This window comes from Myiozetetes cayanensis, unplaced genomic scaffold, assembly GCF_022539395.1.
Source record: "Myiozetetes cayanensis isolate MyiCay16 unplaced genomic scaffold, myiCay2020 scf54, whole genome shotgun sequence".
NCBI lineage: Eukaryota > Metazoa > Chordata > Aves > Passeriformes > Tyrannidae > Myiozetetes > Myiozetetes cayanensis.
The window spans coordinates 267,707-288,144 of record NW_026087787.1 but is presented as its reverse complement, the minus strand read 5'-3'; the positions used below and the strand labels follow the sequence as shown (position 1 = coordinate 288,144).

General features: G+C 43.9%; 1 protein-coding gene across 2 annotated transcripts in view; it reads right to left on the bottom strand.

Annotated features, from left to right (window-relative positions):
* RANBP3 (RAN binding protein 3) overlaps positions 1-15,557 on the bottom strand; it is a 53,673-nt gene extending 38,116 nt beyond the window's left edge. Inside the window, exons 1-2 of one of the 2 annotated variants that reach the window (XM_050334467.1) lie at positions 15,483-15,557; positions 3,957-4,012 (exon numbers count right to left, since the gene is read on the bottom strand). In XM_050334467.1, the coding sequence (XP_050190424.1) occupies positions 3,957-4,012; positions 15,483-15,504 (78 nt within the window). In that variant the 5' untranslated portion in view covers positions 15,505-15,557. The remainder of the gene's footprint in view (positions 1-3,956; positions 4,013-15,482) is intronic. The other variant, XM_050334468.1, reaches the window with a different exon arrangement.
* Between the last annotated feature and the right edge of the window lie 4,881 nt (positions 15,558-20,438).

Here is a 20,438-nt window from a genome sequence, read left to right as displayed (position 1 = left end):
GTTTGAGTCCTCTTAAGCTGATGCAATTTTCCAACTATCAGCATTAGAAACTCTGCCTGTCAGAAATATGAACAGCAGTGCTAACGCTCAGATATCTGGGAGACTATCTCTATTTCACACATGGTAAAAATAGTTCTCAACATATTAAGGAGATATGAAAATCACAAAAATGGAGACTCACTCAAATGTAGAAACAGCCAACTTGACATCCACCATTAATTGATATCTATAATGAAAACAAAAACAGACAGACTAATCCTGCCTTTAACTGTAAAAGAAAACAACTTGAACCTCCTCACTGAACAAAAAATTTGGAGGCAGTATTATGAACACTATGCATTTTTGGTCCCCTCTAAATTAACATGACAAACTGCAAGTTCCGATGTTCTATTAAAGTGTATAAAACCTTAGGTGGAAGACAAGTTATAAAATTAGTTTCTAGACTAGTATGAACTTTGTCCTACAACATGCTGAGTATTTGCCTACTTCTAATGGAGAAACAGATCACAGAACTACAGAATCATTTTGGCTGAAAAACATCTCTAAGATCATCAAGTCCAAACATCAACCCAACACTGCCAAGACTACCACTAACCATGTCCCCAGGTGACACATCCACATGGCTTTTAAATCCCTCCAGGAATGGGAACTTCACCACTGCCCTGGGCAGTCTTTGTGAGCGCTAGACAATCTTTTGGTGAAGAAATATTTCCTAATATCCAAACTAAACCACCTCAACACAACTTGAGATCACTTCCTCTGGTCCTGTCCCTTGTTCCCTGAGAGCAGAGCCTGATCCCCACCTGGTTCCACCCTCCTGCCAAGGAGTTGTGAAGAGCAAGAAGGTTCCCCTTGAGCCTCCTTTCCTCCAGGCTGAGCCCCCACAGCCACTCCTGGTGCTCCAGACCCTTCCCCAGTTCTGTTCCCTCCTCTGGACACGCTCCAGCCCCTCAATGTCTTTCTGGTCATGAGAGGCCAAAAACTGAAACCAGGTTTTGAGGTGAGGTGTCAGCAGTGCCAGCACAGGGGGACAGTCACTGCCCTGGTCCTGCTGGCCACACTGTGGCTGGTACAGGCTGGGTGCCAGTGACCTCCTTGGCCACCTGGGTACACCTGGGCTCATGTTCAGCCACCACTGACCAGCACCCCCAGCCCCTTCTCTGTTGCACAGTTTTGCAGCCACTCTGCCCCAAACCTGGAGTGTTCCATCAGGTTGGTGTGACCCAAATATCTGATACCTTACAAGCACAGACTTAAGCAGAGATTTCTAGAAAATAATGTTGTTTACCTTACGAGTAGACAATGTTAGTTTCAGAAAAGGCAGTAAGACCATTGAATTATATCCACCCAGCTGTAATACTGAGAGTCTGCAGACTCTGCAAAAAAGTCATTCTGCTCAGGATGTCCTGGTTCATGTGGAAGAGCACTAGGCAAACATCTTAGCAACCACCACACTGAATACACACATACAACTGAATACACAATGCAATGCTTTTCCTCACCCCGGTTTACTGTCAAACTGCTGTGTCAGCACTGAAAAGGCTCCACGAACACTTTTGCTAACAGAAAAAAAGTGACTTGCCAGACTAAATTAAAATTGCAATTTACATAGAGAAATTACATATTCAAGAAGTGTCTTGTTTACCAGTTATTTTGAAGTTAACTTGGTATTTTCTCCAAAACACTGCTCTAGGAAAAAGTCCTTTGTTAATAGAATTTCCTTGTTAACTTTAATAGGGGTAGTCTTTTGTGGCAGGCAAAGCACTTAACCAGCCACCTTTTACAGAAATACTCATAGAGTTAACTGTTAATGGGAATATTTGGCTATTAAGTTTTTCTGAAAATACAGTGAAAGGTCTCAACGAGTGTGTAACCTGAGGCACCTTTCCTTGATTAAGTTGATCAAAGCTGCCTTGAATGCTGTGTTCTGATATAAACAGTACAGATTAAGTGGTTATTACTTTTGGCTCACAGAACCACATTCTAACTATAATTACTGTTGTACCTATACACCAAAAACCAGCTACTGGCACAAGCTTTATTTAATCAAAGTGCAAGAAGCACAGCACTGATGCTTCCACCACTCCTTCTCTCCAGTGTCAAATACACACAATAGAAGCACTAAAATTATTAATCACTCTCCCTTCACCTTTAAGAAAATCCTATATCTCCATACAATACACACTTTAACATAAGCATTTATGCCTGTTACTACTTTGAAAATTGGCAACTGACAGATGCCAGACTCCTTTTGATCTGCTTCAAGGAAGAAGCCTTATTCCCCAGTCCATGTAGACCTTATTCCATGTCCAGAGTGACCATGGTTACCCCCCCTTGACAGCACCACCACCTGTTGGCATTTAGATCAGTTCCTAACTCATCTCTAACCCCTGTACCTTCACGGTGCTTGGGAACCCACAGGGCTGGACACGCACAGACCCTTCACCCCATAACTCCAGCTGTGCCTGGGCAGAGGTTGTCCTGAACACAGCAACCAGCTCAGCACCACCGCAGTCCTCAGAATTCTCAGCAGTTGAGAAGACAATCACAGATCTCTCTCTCCCTGGATCCTCTATGCCAGCCCAAAAATACATTTAACCTTTAATTAATATATTTTTTTACAAATATTTTCTTGAGATCTATCAGAGTACAACAGATGTGTCTCACAGTTTGATGCAGAAGTTTGCACAGCCTAACACTGAAGGCGTGGACTGTGCAGGCCAGTGGAGGTGTGCACTCTGTGCAAAGGTACAGCTGGAAGGAACTTGAGAGCACAAGAACTGCCATCTTGGCCCGTAAGGACCAGGCCAACCAAAAAGGACACAGGACCACATCACTCTGCCTGAGCTGCACACTGCTATGATCACTGCTTCCAGAATAACCATGGAAGCACTGCTGGGCTGAAGGACACCTGGGGAGAACACTCACCATGATGCATCTCAGAAGGCACTTCAGCAACAGTCTAAGCAACAGTGGGTAATTGGAGCTGTTTCCTAAAAGCAAATGTGATCCAAACGGATAGTGCAAGCACTAGCACTCCCTTCACTCCAAAGTACATGCAAACAATCGCTGTAAAAACCCTAACTGAAAGAATGTCTCAAAAGTACTTACTCTCAGGTAGATTTAATTTGATTAGTCAATATTAGAAGAGTAAATTTAAATCCTTCCCAAACTAAGAAAAGATTTCAAGCTCTGACGATGAATATGCCTACTGAACCTGTGAGAAAGTTCGAGGCTGGTACTTGTTCCAAACCAAAGAAAAGCTATCAACTGAAAAATGGTTCAGTATCTCAATTCAAACATTATCTGATTGCACAGGTAACATAGCAATCCAGTGATCCAACAGAAAGTGCATTGTGTGTACACAATTACACTTCTCTGGGTTCCCACCATCTTCAAGTGAAACAACGGTAACCTTGATTTTTCTTCTCCCCCAGCTCTTAATAGCTTTTACTATTGACCAGGTAGAGTTAAAAACTGGACTATATTGAGATGAGGGAACAGGATTGCCATTTCCCAAGGTAACTAACACTTTACAGCCTGCTAACCAAAGATAAGAGAGACATTTACATGTACTGAGGTGAAAAACAATAATCTAGACCAGCTCTGTTTGCTTTATCTTAACATGATTATCAGAAAAAGAAACTTCATAGATTTCTCATGCAGCTCAACTGTCAGTGTTCCTCTGCCCCTCCCCCCCCCTCAAGACACACCTTCACAGATACTTTTTCTCCCGTGGTCCATTTTCTGTCTGAGGAGCTACCTGTATTATGCTACCATGATACATCTTTCCACTTTTAGCCTCTCAGTACCTTCTTGCCCCATGCCAACTAATAATGTTAATGCTCTATTATCCATCTTCAATTTCACAGCAATATAGACAAAGGCCTGATCACCATGGAAGGAGTCAAGGCTAAGAAGAAAATAAATAAAAAACTGTATCAACATCTCCTTACCTTCTGTGCTTTATCCTTCTGAAATACAAAGACAGGTGGAGCAATGGCAGGTTTTTCTGTAAAAAGAGAAATCATTGGGGTTTTTTCCAACCACATTCATTAGTGACTAATATGAAAACGTTATGTTCTGTGATGCCTTTACCAACAATAAACCTTAAACCAGTTAAATTTCAGTTACACATATTGTTTCCACCAGCTCCCAGTAACATTTAAGGAAAAAGGGTTGTTTTAAGGAGAACAACAGAATCAGTATCTGAAAACTATTTGTCTTTCCCCTCCAGATAGTACTTGTACTGTACTTCAGTACCTCAGGAGGAAAAGACCCTTTGCTGCAGTAGTTTACAAGCTGAATAAATGCTCTTCCTTCCCCATCATCACACATTAATGAAAAGAGAGTTTGCTGTACACCTCCAGATACCCCTTCCTTAAAGGACACCTGACACTTGATTACACTTGTATTTCATTATCACTGAAAGCTTTAGAGAGGTCTCAAATCCACATTTGCACGTCTAAAACCAAATATTTCATGCATATTATTACAGAGGGATCAGTCTTTTCGGTATAACTTAAGAGCACATCTGCTTTCTACTTAAAGCTCTGAATCAAATATTAGCAGGACACGATTTTCTAAGTAAGCACATCAGCATTTAGTTTGCAAGAGCAGAATTAATTTCTAAAACGAGTGTATGTTACCATTGTCCTTCATGATCTCACAACTCCCTCAATGTCCCTAACAACAAAAGGATCCACACACGGGGCAGCGCGTGGATCGAGCAGAGGATCCACACACGGGGCAGTGCGTGGATAGAGCAGAGGTGAACTTTCCCGGCAGTTTAATAACCTGATGCACCCGGTGCACGAGTTGTATTTGCATCCACACTGTGCAGTCAGTAACCCTCCTGCATTCAGGGCTAAGGTTGAGTACAATACTGCAGTCTGTCTTCAGAACGACACTGCAGTGAAACAGCGGGATTTAGGGAGAGATGGATTTTGGCTCATTTCTTCACAAAATTTCTACTTTTGCAATTATCAAGTCTTACAAACGAATCTAGACATGTAAGAAAATTAAAATTTTTAGAGCTTTCAGAACTTGAAAGGCTACCATAAAAAAGAAATATAAAGCCATCAAGAAGAATTACCTTGCACCTAAAAATAGGACAGTATCACAAAATCCTCCATAAATCAGTTGCAGCACCAGTAAAGCACTTGGATCAGCATTTAAGAAAAAGGGGATGAGACTGTCCATTTGGGAACTGATAGCTGTTACATCAGTTTGGCTGAAAAAGTGAAATTTTAGTTGATATACATAAAGAATTATGAAAATTATTACAAGAACTGTGCATTTATTTGTAAGGGTGGAAGAGCATCTTTCTACTCCTCTGTGGATCTAAGCCAGAGGGATACCCAGCAAAAACACTGCAAGACTGATCTTGCAAGACTGGCATAACTTGTTCTACAAAAGGTAAAACTGACCAATAAATTAGGCTCCTCACTACATAATTTTGCTCTTTTTTCCCTTTATTTTCTAAGTTCTTCTGTTCATCAAGTAGTGCTGAATCTTAAAAAAGCTTATTAATAAAAGCAATGCAGACAATCCATTTCAAAAGTGAAAAACAATCTACCAACTAATGAAGGTCATTGACAGACCCTTAACTTCGATACCTGTCCCAAAAACCAGGTTGTGTGGAAACAAACCAGGAATCACTTTTGATCCCCTTGACCTCAGTAGAACCTGCTTGTGGGAGGCTCCCTCCAGGCAAGGGCCTTGACTTCAAAGTGCCACTCGTTTCTGTGCTAGAGTTTAGTTCTCATTAGTGCTCCAGCTGCAGCAGGGCCTCTGCCAAACCAGGCCGTGTGGAGATCTGCCACAACGTGGGGGCTTGACTGTGCCATGGACACCTCACCAGAGACTCCACTGATACCGAGGAGAGCTAAACAAAAAGGTTACTTGCTTTGTCTAGTGTTTAATAATGAAGTACTGAGAGAGAAGAAAGCAAACAACAAGAAAACCAGATCCAACAACAATGCAAAGAGCAGAGGAAACATGGGACAGCTGGCAAAAGACTGGAAGTTGATGCAAAGAACACAAAAAAATACGAGATGGGAGTCTGGTGATTGAAAAGCGGGAACTCAGGAAAAAAGAAGAGGGGTGTCAGGAATAGCAAAAAGCTCACAGAAAAAAAATTAGATGCAAAAACAAAGAATAAAAGAGAGTGGAAAAAACCAAATATGTGAGATTGTGGCCAGCTACAACAAATGAGACTGGAAAAAATATCTAGTAAAGCAAACTATGGCCAGGCATGCTAGTCAAGCTGGAAAAGGGAACGATGGTTCCAACGTTTGAGAGTCTCTGTCCACTGAAGGAACACAGTCCCCCAGTACCCAAGCTCCAGGAATCTCACTGTCACTCCTGTTGACTGTGAGACCAACCAACAGGATGGCATCCATCAGGAATGACTACAAGACAGCAGGCACTCACAGCTACCAACTATACCAGTGCTTACTCAGGCACTTATTTCACAGGAGAATACTTGTTCACTGTGTCACTGAAGTCTACAAGAAGATCACAACAGTGGAAACATTTCCCTCCTAGTTCAAGGCAAGATTGTCTAATCCGACCACCTTCATTAAACACAGCATATTTTTCTGAGCCTTATTTAAGTTTTGGGGAAACATTTTCATTGAAGGCATTAAAAGCAAAATATTATTCCCCTCAATCATCCATTACCTCACGTGGTAAAAAACACTAGTGCCAAATTTTCCATTAAAATGTCCTGCTTCAGCTTTCGGTTCTGATTCCTAGTTACATTTTTTAAATGTCTTTATATAGAGCTCTGAGAAAGTCCAACCACGTAAGAAGGAAAGCAAACCTTCAGTAATTAATGTCAGAGGCAGTGCATCTCCAGTCTGAAGATCTGGAACTCGTACAAACCTGAATGGTGGTAGGCTGTCAAATCAGTCTGAAAACCAACTGAATCCACAGAATTCCTTCCTGCCATTTATTCCCAAGTTACAGATATTTCAACCTGCGTGAATAACTACAAAAACCTTGAGAGCTGGCTTTCACAGGCTCAATTTCTTTAACATATTTTACTGTCAAGTCATTAACTATCAATAAATCCCCTAGGTGCTGTCAGAAAAACGTGTACTCTTAAACCTTCTCAGCTTCCTTCACAAGCCTTTGAAACCAAAACGCAGAAAGAGAAAATACTACCTCAATGGCTCAGGCAGAGATACTTCAACTCATCTCATATCTTACTCATATACACTCTTTAATGTGAGATTTTTATCTTAGATACGTGAGCATTAGTACCTGTAGCAAACTCTCCCATATCAACCCTATTTTCCACAGGCAGACAAACACCCATTCAGATCAACACAACCATAGCAACAGGTACACCTCTAGCAGCTAAGAGATGTTAGACCTTCACTGCATCATGGAATGAGCCATTACTGAAAAAATCTGAGGGATCAAGGGCAACAAGAAAAGTTTCTGTAGGTACACGGGTGATAAGAGAAAGGCTAGGGAAAATGTGGACCCTCTTTGGCAGGAAATAGAAGACCTGGTTACTTGGGATATGGAGAAGGTTGAGGTACTCCATGACATTTTTGACTCAGTCTTCACCAACAAGTGCTCCAGATGCACTGCCTGAGTTACAGAAGGCAAAGGCAGGGACTGGCAGAATGAAGGACTGCCTGCTGTAGGAGAACAGGCTTGAGACCATCAAAGGAACCTGAGGGTGCACAAGACCATGGAACCTGATGACATGCATCCAAGGGTCCTGAGGGAACTGGCAGAAGAAGTGGCCAGTGGTCACCGAGACGTCATGGCCATCTGGTAAAGTTCCCACAGACTATAAAACATAACCTCCATTTTTGAAAAGGGGAAAAAAAGGAAGACCTGGGGAACTATAGGCCAGTCAGTCTCACTTCTGTGCCAGGCAAGATCATGGAGGAAATCCTCCTGGAAACTGTGCTAAGGCACATGGAAAATAAGGAGGTGACTGGTGACAGCCAGCACGGCTTCACTTACAGCAAACTATGCCTGACAGATTTGGTGGCCTTCTATAAGTGGGTGATAGTGTTGGTGAACGAGGGAAGAGCGACTGACATCATCTACCTGGACTTGTGTACAACATTTGACAGGAAATCCTTGTCCCTAAATTGGAGAAACGTGAGTTTGACAGAGGGAACACTCCCTGGATAAGGAACTGGCTGGCTGCCACACTCAGAGTGGGGGTCAACAGCTCAATGTCCAAGATTGGGACCAGCACTGTTTAACATCTTTGTCGGTGCCATGGACAGCGGCATCGAGGGAAGCCACAGTAAGTTTGCCAATGACACCAAGCTGTGTAGTGCAGTTGATGCGCTGGAGGAAAGGGATGGGTCGTCCAGAGGGACAAGGACAAGCTGGAGAGGTGGGCCTGTGCAAACCTTACAAAATTCTACAAGGCCAAGTGCAACTCCCGCACCTGGGTCAGGGCAATCCCAAGCACAAACACAGGCTGAAGAGGGAAGGGATTGAGAGCAGCCCTGAGAAGGACTTGGGCATATTGGTGGATGAGAAGCTCAATATCACCTGACTATGGGCACTCACAGCCCAGAAAGCCCCCGTGTCCTGGGCTCATCCCCACAGCATGGGGGAGCAGGTGAAGGGGGGATTCTGACCCTCTGACCCACTCAGGTGAGACCCCACCTGGAATCCTGCATCCAGATCTGGGGCCCCAACATCAGGAGGATGTGGAGCTGCTGGAGCAAGTGCAGAAGAGGCCACAGAGATGGTCCAAGGGCTGGAGCCCCTCTGCTCTGGAGACAGGCTGGGAGAGCTGGGGGTGTTCACCTGGAGGAGAGAAGGCTCCAGGGAGACCTGAGAGCCCCTTCCAGTGCCTAAAGAGGCTCCAGGAGAGCTGCAGAGGGACTGGGGACAAGGGGGAATAGCTTCAAACTGACAAAAGGCAAACTTAGATTAGATATTAGGAAGAAATTCTTGACTGTGAGGGTGGTGAGGCACTGGCACAGGTTGCTTCATGGAGCTCCATCCCTGGCAACATTCAAGGCCAGACTGGATAGGGCTTGGAGCACCCGGACCTAGTGGAAGGTATCCCTGCACACTGTGGGCGTGTTGGAACCCTTCAAAGCTCTCTTCCAACCCAAAACATTCTAAGATTCTATGAAAACAGGAAGAAATACCCGCAGAGGTGTGTTTCTCTGCAGAGTTCTCAGGCTCACAGAGTAAATCCCATGGCAAAGCAGTGACAAAGGCCAAGAAAGCAGTTGTCTTCTTCACTAGAGACCACTGTCTCTACCATAAGGGCACAGGATAATTCAGATTGGAGGTCTCTAGTCCAGCCTCCTGCTCCAAGTAAGGTCAGTTATGACCTGAAGTCAGGTCAGGTTAATCAGGTTATCTAGCCTGGTCTTAAAATCCAAGGATAGAGGCTGAGCAGCCTCCCAGGGTAATCTCTTCTACTGCTTGACTGCCCTTGTGGCGGGAAAGAACCCACCACGCCCACAAAAACTCAACCTTTCCCCTATTCCCAGTCCAAACATCTCATTCCACCTCTCACCTTTTGTCTCTTGTCCTTCCAACTTACACTGCTCCAATGAGCCTGGGTCTGTCTCTCTCACAACCTTCTCACAGAGCCTGATAAGCTCCAAATGTGCCTCTCTGAAGCCTTCTTTTCTCTACACTGAACAAACCCAGCTCCCTCAGCCTCTCCTCAAAGAACATGCAACCCACATCACCCAACATCTTGGTGACTCATATTAATCTTTAAATTTTAGAAGGAACACAGGCCCCACGTCACGAAAACAACTTCCAATACCTCACCAGACATAGCTAGGTTATTAAGAGGAGAATTTATTTCTAGAGCTAAGAACTCCAATGTTTCAAACACCTTTTTAAATTTACTCCAAGTTACACTTAGAAATGCAATAGTGCCTGATTACATGGAAAACTACATGAGAGGCAGAAAAAAGAGAAAAACACTGAGCACCTTCCTGGTAACTAAGCCCTTGCCTGGATCTCAAAGCACTCTGCAACACCAGAAGCATTTCAACAATTGAAAATTGCTGCTCGACTTTAACTCATTATAATAAATCACCTGAGAGAAAGTGTCCACACCTGTGAACAATGAATGAGTGATAAAAAGGAGAAAAGCAATTAAGGTGTTAACTGAATTAATATACTCAAGAGTGTTAACTTCTCACCTGATAAGCCTGATCAAGTTTTATCTGAGAGATAAGAAAAATGTAAATTCAAAGTTAGGTTTAATTATGCTTATTGGAACAGTGCAGGCCACAAAAGCATCCTTGGGGTTTTTTTCACCTTAATTATTCTATTTGCAGTATGAAGAGCAGAATAGTCATGATAAATACAACATATTAAGAGATATGGGCAATTTGCAGGACTATAAAATTCTAAAGATGTTGATAACAAAAGATTCTCTTTCAATAACTACAAACAGACTGAAAGAAAGACCAAGATGCCACTCCAAGAGCTGATCTGCAAAAGCTGATCCCCCACAAGCAAAGTCAAACCACACTGCAAGTGAGAAAGAACAAGACACATGACTGGATCACTTATGGCCACACTACACAAGTGATGTCATGGTGAATACAAATGACACTGGGAAAAGAGATCCTTCTGCCTCATTTTTAAAACTTTGAGAAGTTGCTGTCTATGAAGTAAAACATCATATGTTCTCGTTCATCTTCAAACTGTTCTTTTTTTTGTCTCCCATAGCATGAGTTAGCAGGCTACTTCCACAGCTACCTTTAATAGTTAAGATTAAATAAAATTTTCCTACATCGCATTTAAAGCACAAATCTTAAGTGTTTGCAGAACATATGTTATTTCATTTCCCAAGCCTCTGTGGCATTAATAGCAATAAGTTACCCTCTGCAAAATTAGGTAATTTTACAAGTTAAGATCAGAAACTTCATATAAAGCAAATGTCACAAGTCTGAAATGGAAAAAAGTAGCTTATTTTCAGATGAGAGAAAGAAGAAAACACCGAGGGAGCCCAAATACTTTGCAACACAGATACAATATTTATAAAGAACTCCAAAAAAGCATTAACAAAAATTATTAAAGCATTTAGATAGTTCTATCTCATAAATTAAATAGTTCTTTATGGTGTTTGGGTGTGAATTATTAGGACATGTCAGTCAGCCTAACTTTCTACCCATCTGACCCATCATTCTAACCTATCTGAAGTCACCATGGGGAAAAAAAAAGGTCTTGTTTCTAGGGAGTAGTGAGTGCTGCCTTTCCCTCTAAGTAACAACACACCTTCCTTTCTCCAAAAACATCATCCAAGTGTGGCAAAGGTACGAAACTGATTACTCTGAAAGGAACTGCTTCAGGTCACTCATCTTCTGTACACTTCATACAATCAAAGAATATGCTGAGTTGGAAGGAACCCATCAGGATCATTGAGTCCAACTCCTGGTGCTGTGTAGGACACCCCAACAATCCCACCATGTGACTGAGAGCATTGTCCAAATGCTTCTTGAACTCTTGACAGGCTTGGGGCTGTGACCACTTCTCTGGGGAGCCTGTTCAGTGCCCAGCCACACTCCAGGTGAAAACCTTCTCCTGATATCCAAGCTAAACCTCCTCCAACTCAGCTCCAGCCACTTCCTCAAGTCCTGTCACTGGCCACGAGAATGAAGAGATTCATATTTGGTCCTCTGCTGCCCTGGGGGGAGGAGGGGAAGGAGGGGGCAGATGTTGAAGACCACAACGAGATCTCACCTCCATTTCATCTTCTCCAGGCTGAACAAGCTGAGTGACCTCAGCAACTCCTGACAAGGCTTCCCCGCCAGACCCCTCACCCTTGCAGCTCTCCTTTGGATGCCAATAACTTAACGTCTTTTTTATATTGTGATACCCCAAACTGCCCTCAGGACTCAAGATGTACTCTGCCACACCAGGGCAGAGTAGGGTGGGACAATCCCCTCCCTGATGTCCTCCAGGACAGGGATGTCCCTCCTGGCTGCCAGGGCACTGCTGACTCAGGGCCAACTGGCCAGCACCCCCAGGGCCCTTTCCCGGCACTGCTCTCCAGCCTCTAAATTAATTTAAGGCAGTCACATATAGTAAAACTACTATGATCATAAACTGTATGTTTAATGATCTCATAAAGTAAAGTAAGTTGCAGGCACATCCTGAAAGGGAAATGTGAAAACATCCATCAAATTTTAGCCCTGAGAAAAATTTGTATCACCTCTCAGCTATTGAAAAGATAAAGCAATTCATTCCCCATACAAGGACATTCTGTTTGCTAGAGTGCAACTTCAGCAGAAAATTATAGACAAGCAAACTACTAGTTGTGTATTAGTGGTAAGTTAATGAGAAAAGCATTTGGGTTCACATGAATTTACAGGGCTGACATGAAGCTGCTGGTTCTCTGATATTCCACTGCCACATGTGTGAAGCATCAGTTTTAAGACACGATCCAGCTAGAATACCAAAGAACAAGGAAGTCAGAGAAAGTTTCTAAGAGCATTCAGTAACCACTTTATACAGCAGTAACAATAATAATTACGCCTACCATTCCAAAATCCTGGTTTTCAATAATTAACCTCACAATGACAGTCCCAAGACCTTTATCACAATGCCACTAAATCTTTGCAACGAAGTCCATCAAACTTCACACAGATGGGGAGAAGTTACTCTCTCCTCCTCTTCATTAGCTCCACACTTATCACCTGATCTCCTCTCATCATGAGGGGCAATACCAAGATCAGGATCTGTTCCTATGAGACTTCACAGTACAAGAGTCTTTGGAAAGTGGTACTAGGATCCTTCACCCCCCTTCTCTGCAGTAGAGGACCCCCTTAATCCAACAACCTTCTTCTGTCAAGATACAGCTGGCCATCACTCCACTACAAAGAGGTAGGGGAACAGTTTCACCAACTCAGTAGAGAAAAAGGAAAGACAAGTGAATGGAAAAAATTCAAGGAACAATTAGAATGAAAAAAATAAAGTAGTTATGAACACATTAGAGGAAATGCTTTTGTAGCATTGAAGAAAGTTATCACAGAAAGACCATCCATTAAAACAGTTTGAAGTCATAAAGGACATTAGTGGAATGATTATTTGGAGGCAGTACTGACAGCTCATCAGTGATTTAAGACATTCAATAGTCTAAGAGATATCAACTTAGAAGGTAAAGATAACTAATATACTGTTGAAAACAGAAAGACCAATTAACAAATTGAAACAAAGGGGGGTCATGGTAAAAAGAAATGGTTAAAAAAGCTTTGCATTAGTAAAATGAGAGGAGACAGACAGCACAAACCCCAGAACTTCTCAAGGGCAGAAGATGGTTTGCTGCAGTGATCAAATGGGTAAGACTGAGTTCCACCTGCGTGAACAGACAAGAAAAGCAAACACACTACACAGTCTGAAAGAATGGCTGAAACCTCTTTCGAGGTACTCGTGTCTACTGTGTGTCAAAGAATAATTAGCTTCACACCTCACAGTGAAGTATGATTGAGACAGCTCTGTTGTACAGATCAATCAAGATTAAGGAACATTAAGAGCTTTGCTGTAACCACACTTGGTTTGTGAATATGAACATTCAGCTATCAAATACTTCAGACATGAGACCAATACAAATCAGAAGATCAAGGAATATTTTAGCAAAATATTTTGCTATCAGCAGCAAAATAGTTACTTCATATATTCAAATGAAAATACCTGGACACAAGCAAGTGAAGCTTTCACCGACAACAATGGAAAAATAAAACAAATTGAAGTGTTTAGGAATGGCGAGAACAGTCACCTGAGAAGACCCTCACCACGACAGACATGACAGACTGCAACCAAGGCGAGTAGAAAGACTAGAGAATTCAGCAAGTCTCAGCAGAAAGATGCCAATTCCAGAAAATGCATGTACTTCCACTGTTACACAAAGAATATATGCCTTAAAAATGGAACTGGAGAAAGAAAACTAACAACAGCCAATGATATTAGAAGAGCAGGAGACAAAAGTTCCAAAGCGAGCTCATCCTGCTTAATGTTACAAAAGATTGTATCACGTTCCTATTGCAAGAAAAAACAGAACAAAAAGGATGAAGATGACAACTAGGGAAGGAGATGCAAATATAAACTAAAAGAATCAGAAGGTGAAGGAAGTCACTGGAGGAAGAAAAGGGTCTGAAGAGAAAAAGTTCAGATGAAAATGTAAGGATGGGATCACGCTCCCCCCCGCCATCCAGACAAGACCCTGCAAAAATAGAGGTAGGGGTAGAAATATTTAAGTTGGCATCAAAAGATGCAATAAGTGTTGGTAACCTGGTATGCACTGGTGAGCCTAATGTTCCCCAGTAGAATGGGGAGGTAAAGTCAGGGGCTTGTATGACATAAGACAGTTATTCCCAAGCTTCTAGTTCTAAAAGAATATAATAACCCATCAAAATTCATTATAAGGTCATTATAACGACAGTATGTAAATACTGTCATTAAGACCATTCTTAAGACCACTTATCATGCCTCCCTGGGCACTGACAGCTCATCTTGGGTCTGGAAGCCAATATGCTGCATCACAGGAGCTGTCAAACAACTTAAGTGCAGTTGTATTGTCTGCTGCTTGAAGGCCTCGACTTCAAAGGCTGCACCTACAGCAAATATTTCCTTCCTATTTTTAATATTAATATCAGAACCGTAACTGCCACTGATGCACAGTTCAAATGTAAGAAACAGTCTTGAAAAAGGGGCCTTGCACCTCTTCATTCACCTCCCTTGAGGCATTTCTTCCCCTCTTGCATTACCTGAGAATGAGAAACAGAGACAGCCAGGGCAAAGTGGCGTTTGCAGAAACACTGAAGGACACTGGTCATTTCCAAAGGCAAACTACAGATGCCCACTGACACCTGAAACATCACTGTACACACCTTGGGCCAGAATACCCAAATCCTGCAGTACTGCAGCCCAGGTTCTCCTGATCCTCTTCAGAAAAAAAAAGTCCAACCACTTTACTAACAGATTTTTGAGATTTTCAGCTCAAAAAAAATAATACATCTATTAAGATACCTCACCTCGTTTTATAAAACTGCTCCTATTATTCTCTTAGGTAGAGAAAGGATTAACACGAGTGTAAGCGAAGGAAAGGTTTACAGCAGAGCGAAAGTTGTGGACAATGAGTCCTGAAAGCACCTGGACAAGGCGGGGCCCAAAGCGGCTCCGAGCCCCCCCCGGGGCCCGTGTCCGGCACCGGCCCCGCCGTCTGCGCCCAGGGAGCGCCGTCCCGCCCCCGCGGGGCCACCGCCCAGCGGGAGGCACCTGCGGGCCGGCCCGGCCCGGCCCCCGCCCCGCGGACAGCGCGGCGGCCCCGCCGGGCGCTCCCTTTGTCCGGCCGCTCGGCCCGCGGGGGGCGAGGCGGTCGCGGGGAGAGGACGCTCCCGAGGACGGGCCGGTGCCCGGGCGCGGCGCTGAGCGCGGTCGGCAGGGCCGAGGCTGGGGGGGCCGGGGGGGTCTGTGCGGGCCGAGGAGCGGCGGCCGCAACTCCCGCCTACCTTCGTTCGCCAGGTCCGCCATCTTCCTGCCGCGGCCGCGCCCACAATGCACCGCGCGCGCCGCGCACGCGCCCATGGACGGCGGCTCCGGGGCGGCTCCGCGCGTGCGCGGGGAGAGGCCCCGCCCCGGCCCCTCACGGCCCCTTGGGGGTCCCGCCCGCTCCCCTCACGGTCCCGCTCGGTCCGTCCCGGGCTCCGCGGCCTCTGCCGGGCGGCTCAGGCGCCGTCCCCGTGTGTCGGCCCTCCTGTCTCCGTCTCTCTGCTCCCCTCTTCCGTGGCCGCAGGGCACAGCCGAGCGGGCCGTGAGCTGAAAGGTTCCCGGTGCAGCGGCTGCTCTGGGACGCTGCCGGCCTGAACATTGGCTGACGGAATACCCTGAGCTGGAAGGGACCCCCCAGGATTATCAGTCCAACTCCTGGCCCTGCACAGGACCTCTTACTCTTTGGCTACTAAGGCAGAAGAAAAATACCGTTAAGAGTGTTGCTTTTCACCCAAGATGGGTCCTGTCATCCTTCCCTGGCTTAAATAAACTTGCTACTAGTCAGTAAGCTACATGATCCTGAGCAAGTCATCCCTGTTTTCCGTGAGGGTAAGGCTCTGGCTCTGACTCTGGCTCTGGCATCCACAGGTACCTGGGGGACACATAGCAAGACTTCAGAAATGTTGGGGTTACATCTCAGGAGAAAACTCTCCTTTCTGGAGCTAAGTGAGGGAAAGAGATTTAGAAAATTATTGTTTGTCTCGAAAAAAATCTAGTAATTAGATCATCTAAATTCTGGAGAGGATCCAAGACTTAAAATAAAGGAGACATAGCAGAGAAAATTATTTTAGGAAATTAATAATATTAATTATTTATTCTGTGTTTGGTGCAGAGTGTGAATACAAAGTATTTGAATGCAAAGCCAGATACACAGTCTCTGTAAGGAGGCTAAAAAGGGAGGTTGAGCGGTCAACTCTTCAGTAAGCACCATCACATATGCTCCCTGAAGAGGAAAAGCTTTAAGAGGACTGGGCTATCATCACTGTCTCAAACATCCTGTTCACAAGGCAGCTGTGAAAAGCCCAACAACCTCAATGCCCTTTGCATAAAATTTTGAGCGGAACAGGATTTTCATCATGATGGGTAAATCCACAGCTGCAGCTGGAGACTAAATACAACTTTTTACAGACTGAACGCGACTTTTGACCACTAACAACAGCCAAGAAAATATCCAGGAAGCACCTAATGGGATCCTATGAAGACCTATGGGGTCTGACACCACAGATCACCTGCCCAGACCCTGGAATGTGAGCGGGCAGGACAGAAAGTAAGGAGAAAGTAGCAGGCAGGCCTTTGGTTCAGGGCCTGGAACACCTGATGTCACAGCACACAATAGAGAGCACCGACACTGCTAAACCAGAGTCAGCCCCAGGATACTCAAACTCTGGTCATTAGGCTGCAACACTTTTTATTTGAGCCCAGCTGACTTAAAGCTGATTTTAGTATATCCTCTGATCACGGCCTCAAACTTTGAACAGCTTTGTAAGATTTTTTCAGTGCATGCCCACTGGCAACTTAACTGCACTAGTGCTGGCAGCTGCATGATGTCCACATGGCAGCCTGAGTCTGTGCAGGGGTCTACACCTTGTCTGTACCTCTTCCCTGGAGAACATTTGGTGCAGAGAATTTAGCCAAAAGCATTAGCATGTCTCTATTCACACAAAAACTATGATTTTCAGGGATATACAATATGGCTGATTTAGCTCCAGTCTTTATGGAATTAAGTTCCTGTCCCAAAGCAGACATGTCCTACAAACTGAGCCAAACACTAATATTGAAAATGTGTGAGAGTAATTACGCACTATATGAGTATCTAAAAAACAATAATTACATTTTTAATTTAGGTCCTTTTTCTGATACAGATATCCATTACAGAAAATTTCACTTCCGAGTATTAATGCCTGTTAAACCTATAAGAAATTGAGAACGTGTTTTTATCATGAAAATGTTGGGTAACTTTAATTATAGGAATTACTGTCCTGGGCTTCTCTAATGAATGTGTGGTACTGGCACAGTGAGTGATGTGACCTATTTAAGGAAGTGATTTAGAAAGGATGTACTTCAGAAAGTTACACTCATTAGACCTCAAGAACCAGCAAGTCACAATGTGTTCTCTATTCATGTTCTAATTAGAGCCCATACTTCTCAGAATCATTAGCATAAGAGAGGAAAATTAACAGTTTTATCCTAACAGTGTTGGGAAGCCAGATTCTGATTTAATTTACTTTCAAGTAAGTCTATAATAACACCAGGGTAAATGTGATTCCAGCACTTTATTATTTCAATAAAAAAGTAAACTCCACCCACACCAACTTTACAGTTCCTGTGACTTTTAGAAATTAATTACAAGAGTTATCTGTACCCTGTGAGCTTGTCAACTTGCTGATATAACTAGAATCTATTTTGGGTGCATGCCATTAAGATACTATAAATGCCATACTTTCTGATTAGTACTATTGTTAGGTCAGCATTTCTAAAGGGACATGGCCTAAAAGTCACTATGACTTTGACAAATATTTTTCCATGGCTGAGCTCTCAAAAAAAAAAAAAAAAAAAAAAAAGAAAAACACCAAAAAAAAAACCACCAAAAAAACCCAAAACAAAACAACAACAACAACAAATATACATCAACTCAACAAAAAAACAAAACCACAACCAAAACCAACCCACCCGGTTACAGGCTTTCTGAGACTTTGTCATTTGGATGAGCTCAGACCCTGAAGGATTGAGAGTGTTGTTTCAGAGCATAACAGTGGCATTTTGATCTATAGCATTCATCAGCAAGGAAAGAAAAGGAGACTCTGGAGTGAAAACAGCACCACAGGCAATCACTAACTCATTCCAGCTCTGTCGCTCTACCTGTGACCTCTTCACACTGTGTAGGTCGGGCGATAAACCGTCTTATCTGCTTCTGGTGGCAGACCTGGATCAAGCAGAAGGTTGTACCAGAGGCTTCCAGAGGTCCCTTCTGCCCACACCTCTATGATTTTCAGTGGTACAGTAACCATTATTAATTGGGAAACATATCCAGGACTCTGTGTAAGTCATGTTCTGCTGGAATTGATCCAGCTGAACTTGATTTTTTTAACTTGTCTCTGCACTGATGGGGTTATTTCTCAGAGAATTCATTCCTTATGGCATGAGAGAGCTGGCAAAGACAAGCAAGTTTAGAAGGGATAGAGCTTCCTTCCTTCAACAGCAGCATGGACTTATGTAAGACTCAACTGATCAATGTCACAGGCTTTCCCAGCTGCCAGACCGTTTCTGTGGGTCTTATAGATCCTCTTCAGAATATTTTGTTAGAGTCCTGATCCCTCTTGTAGCAGATGACACCTCCTGTGACATCATGGCCCTCAGCCAGAAACTGCTGTATTAATGACACTGGGTTACTGAGCAGTGGCCAAGCCATGTATTTTCAAACACTTCTGGAAATTGCAACAATAAAGAAAATACATCTGTTAACCTATTTCAGTCAACATGCAATGTGAAGGCAGTGGTTCATCACTGGAAACTAATAGCTGCACGTAAGCTGTTGTGAGGGTCCTCAACAACATGACAGTGATGTTGGTTACCACCATTAATGTTTTCAGAGGTTCTAACTCAGCAAGGGATTCCTTATGAAACATTTTTCCCCCCTTGGGAGGACTGAATTATAGACTTTTCCCTGAGGAAGGAAAGCCATCAATCTTTGTCCAGCTGAAAGGAAAGAGGTCATCTCCTGACAGTTTTGAGGAACCATACAGCCTACACCTTGTCTTTTCACTGGTGTAGTCTCAGAAGGTTTTCAGGCTGTTATTAAATTCAGTTCTTTCTAGTAGACTCATCTGTAAGGATTTGCAATGATTTCAGTGGGAAAATCTACAGGGGAAAATACTTGCTAAGGTGGAATGATCAATACATCCTGTCAGTGGATTGGTTCACGAGTGAAGCTACTCGCATGCTCAACACATTGCAGAACTGAATCTGGCTTATAAAAGTAAGGGAATATTTGGGGGCTTACTCAGCATTTCCAGGAACTGTATGCAGTTTCAACTGCAGACCCTATAACAGCATGAGACAAGGCACCTCTGAAATGAAGGGGAAGGTTTTTCTGTTAATTGCTTTGCATGTAACAAACAGCCCAGACGAGGGAAACTCTGAAATTCCAATGACATCCTGCTGGCACACAGCTCTGTTCATCCAGGCATCACTTAAGGGCCACTCAGAAGAGCAGCCTGATCTCCCAGGACCATGGTGTAGCCCTCTCCCTGGACTGTGGTGGGATCTCCAGCACCCACTAGGTGGTGGTCTGGGATAACAAGAAGGAGGCTTACAAGGCCCAGAGAGCAGAGGAATGGAAGTGTTGCTTGGCCATGAGGAGCTGAGGGGATATGTCAAAACACAGGACTTGGGACACAGTGCTAAAAACAACACGGCAGGGTCATTGAGCCATCATCACCTTCCTGATGTTTTCTCTCAGAGGAAGCAAGCTGGGTTGTTCCAAGTTGTTTCTCATTTCCAGCAAAGTGCATGTGTGCAAGGACAACTAAGCTCACTTACAAACACGAAGAAATGCCTCAGAAGCATTCACAGTCTGAGGTTCACACCTCTGATTCACTTGCAATGTTAGTGCTGCTCCCGAGCTGTGATCCTCCCAGGCACACTGGTCCACAACTCAGATCAGTGTGCTGGTGTCCTCATAGCTTTGTGTCGGCTCTGCCAGACATTAGAGCCTGAGAGCCTGAGCAAAGCTGTCAGCAATTAGGACTGCTCGGGGGCTAAGGTAAGAGGCTTAGAAATCTCACTCACTGCCCTGCACTACTGGGAGACCCTGGCAGTTTGAGCCTGTGTTTGGCACAACCTGAGAGCTGAAATGCAAGCAGCCATTACAGCATGCAAACAAAAAGGGAGCTGCACACCCATTTTTTTGACAGGAC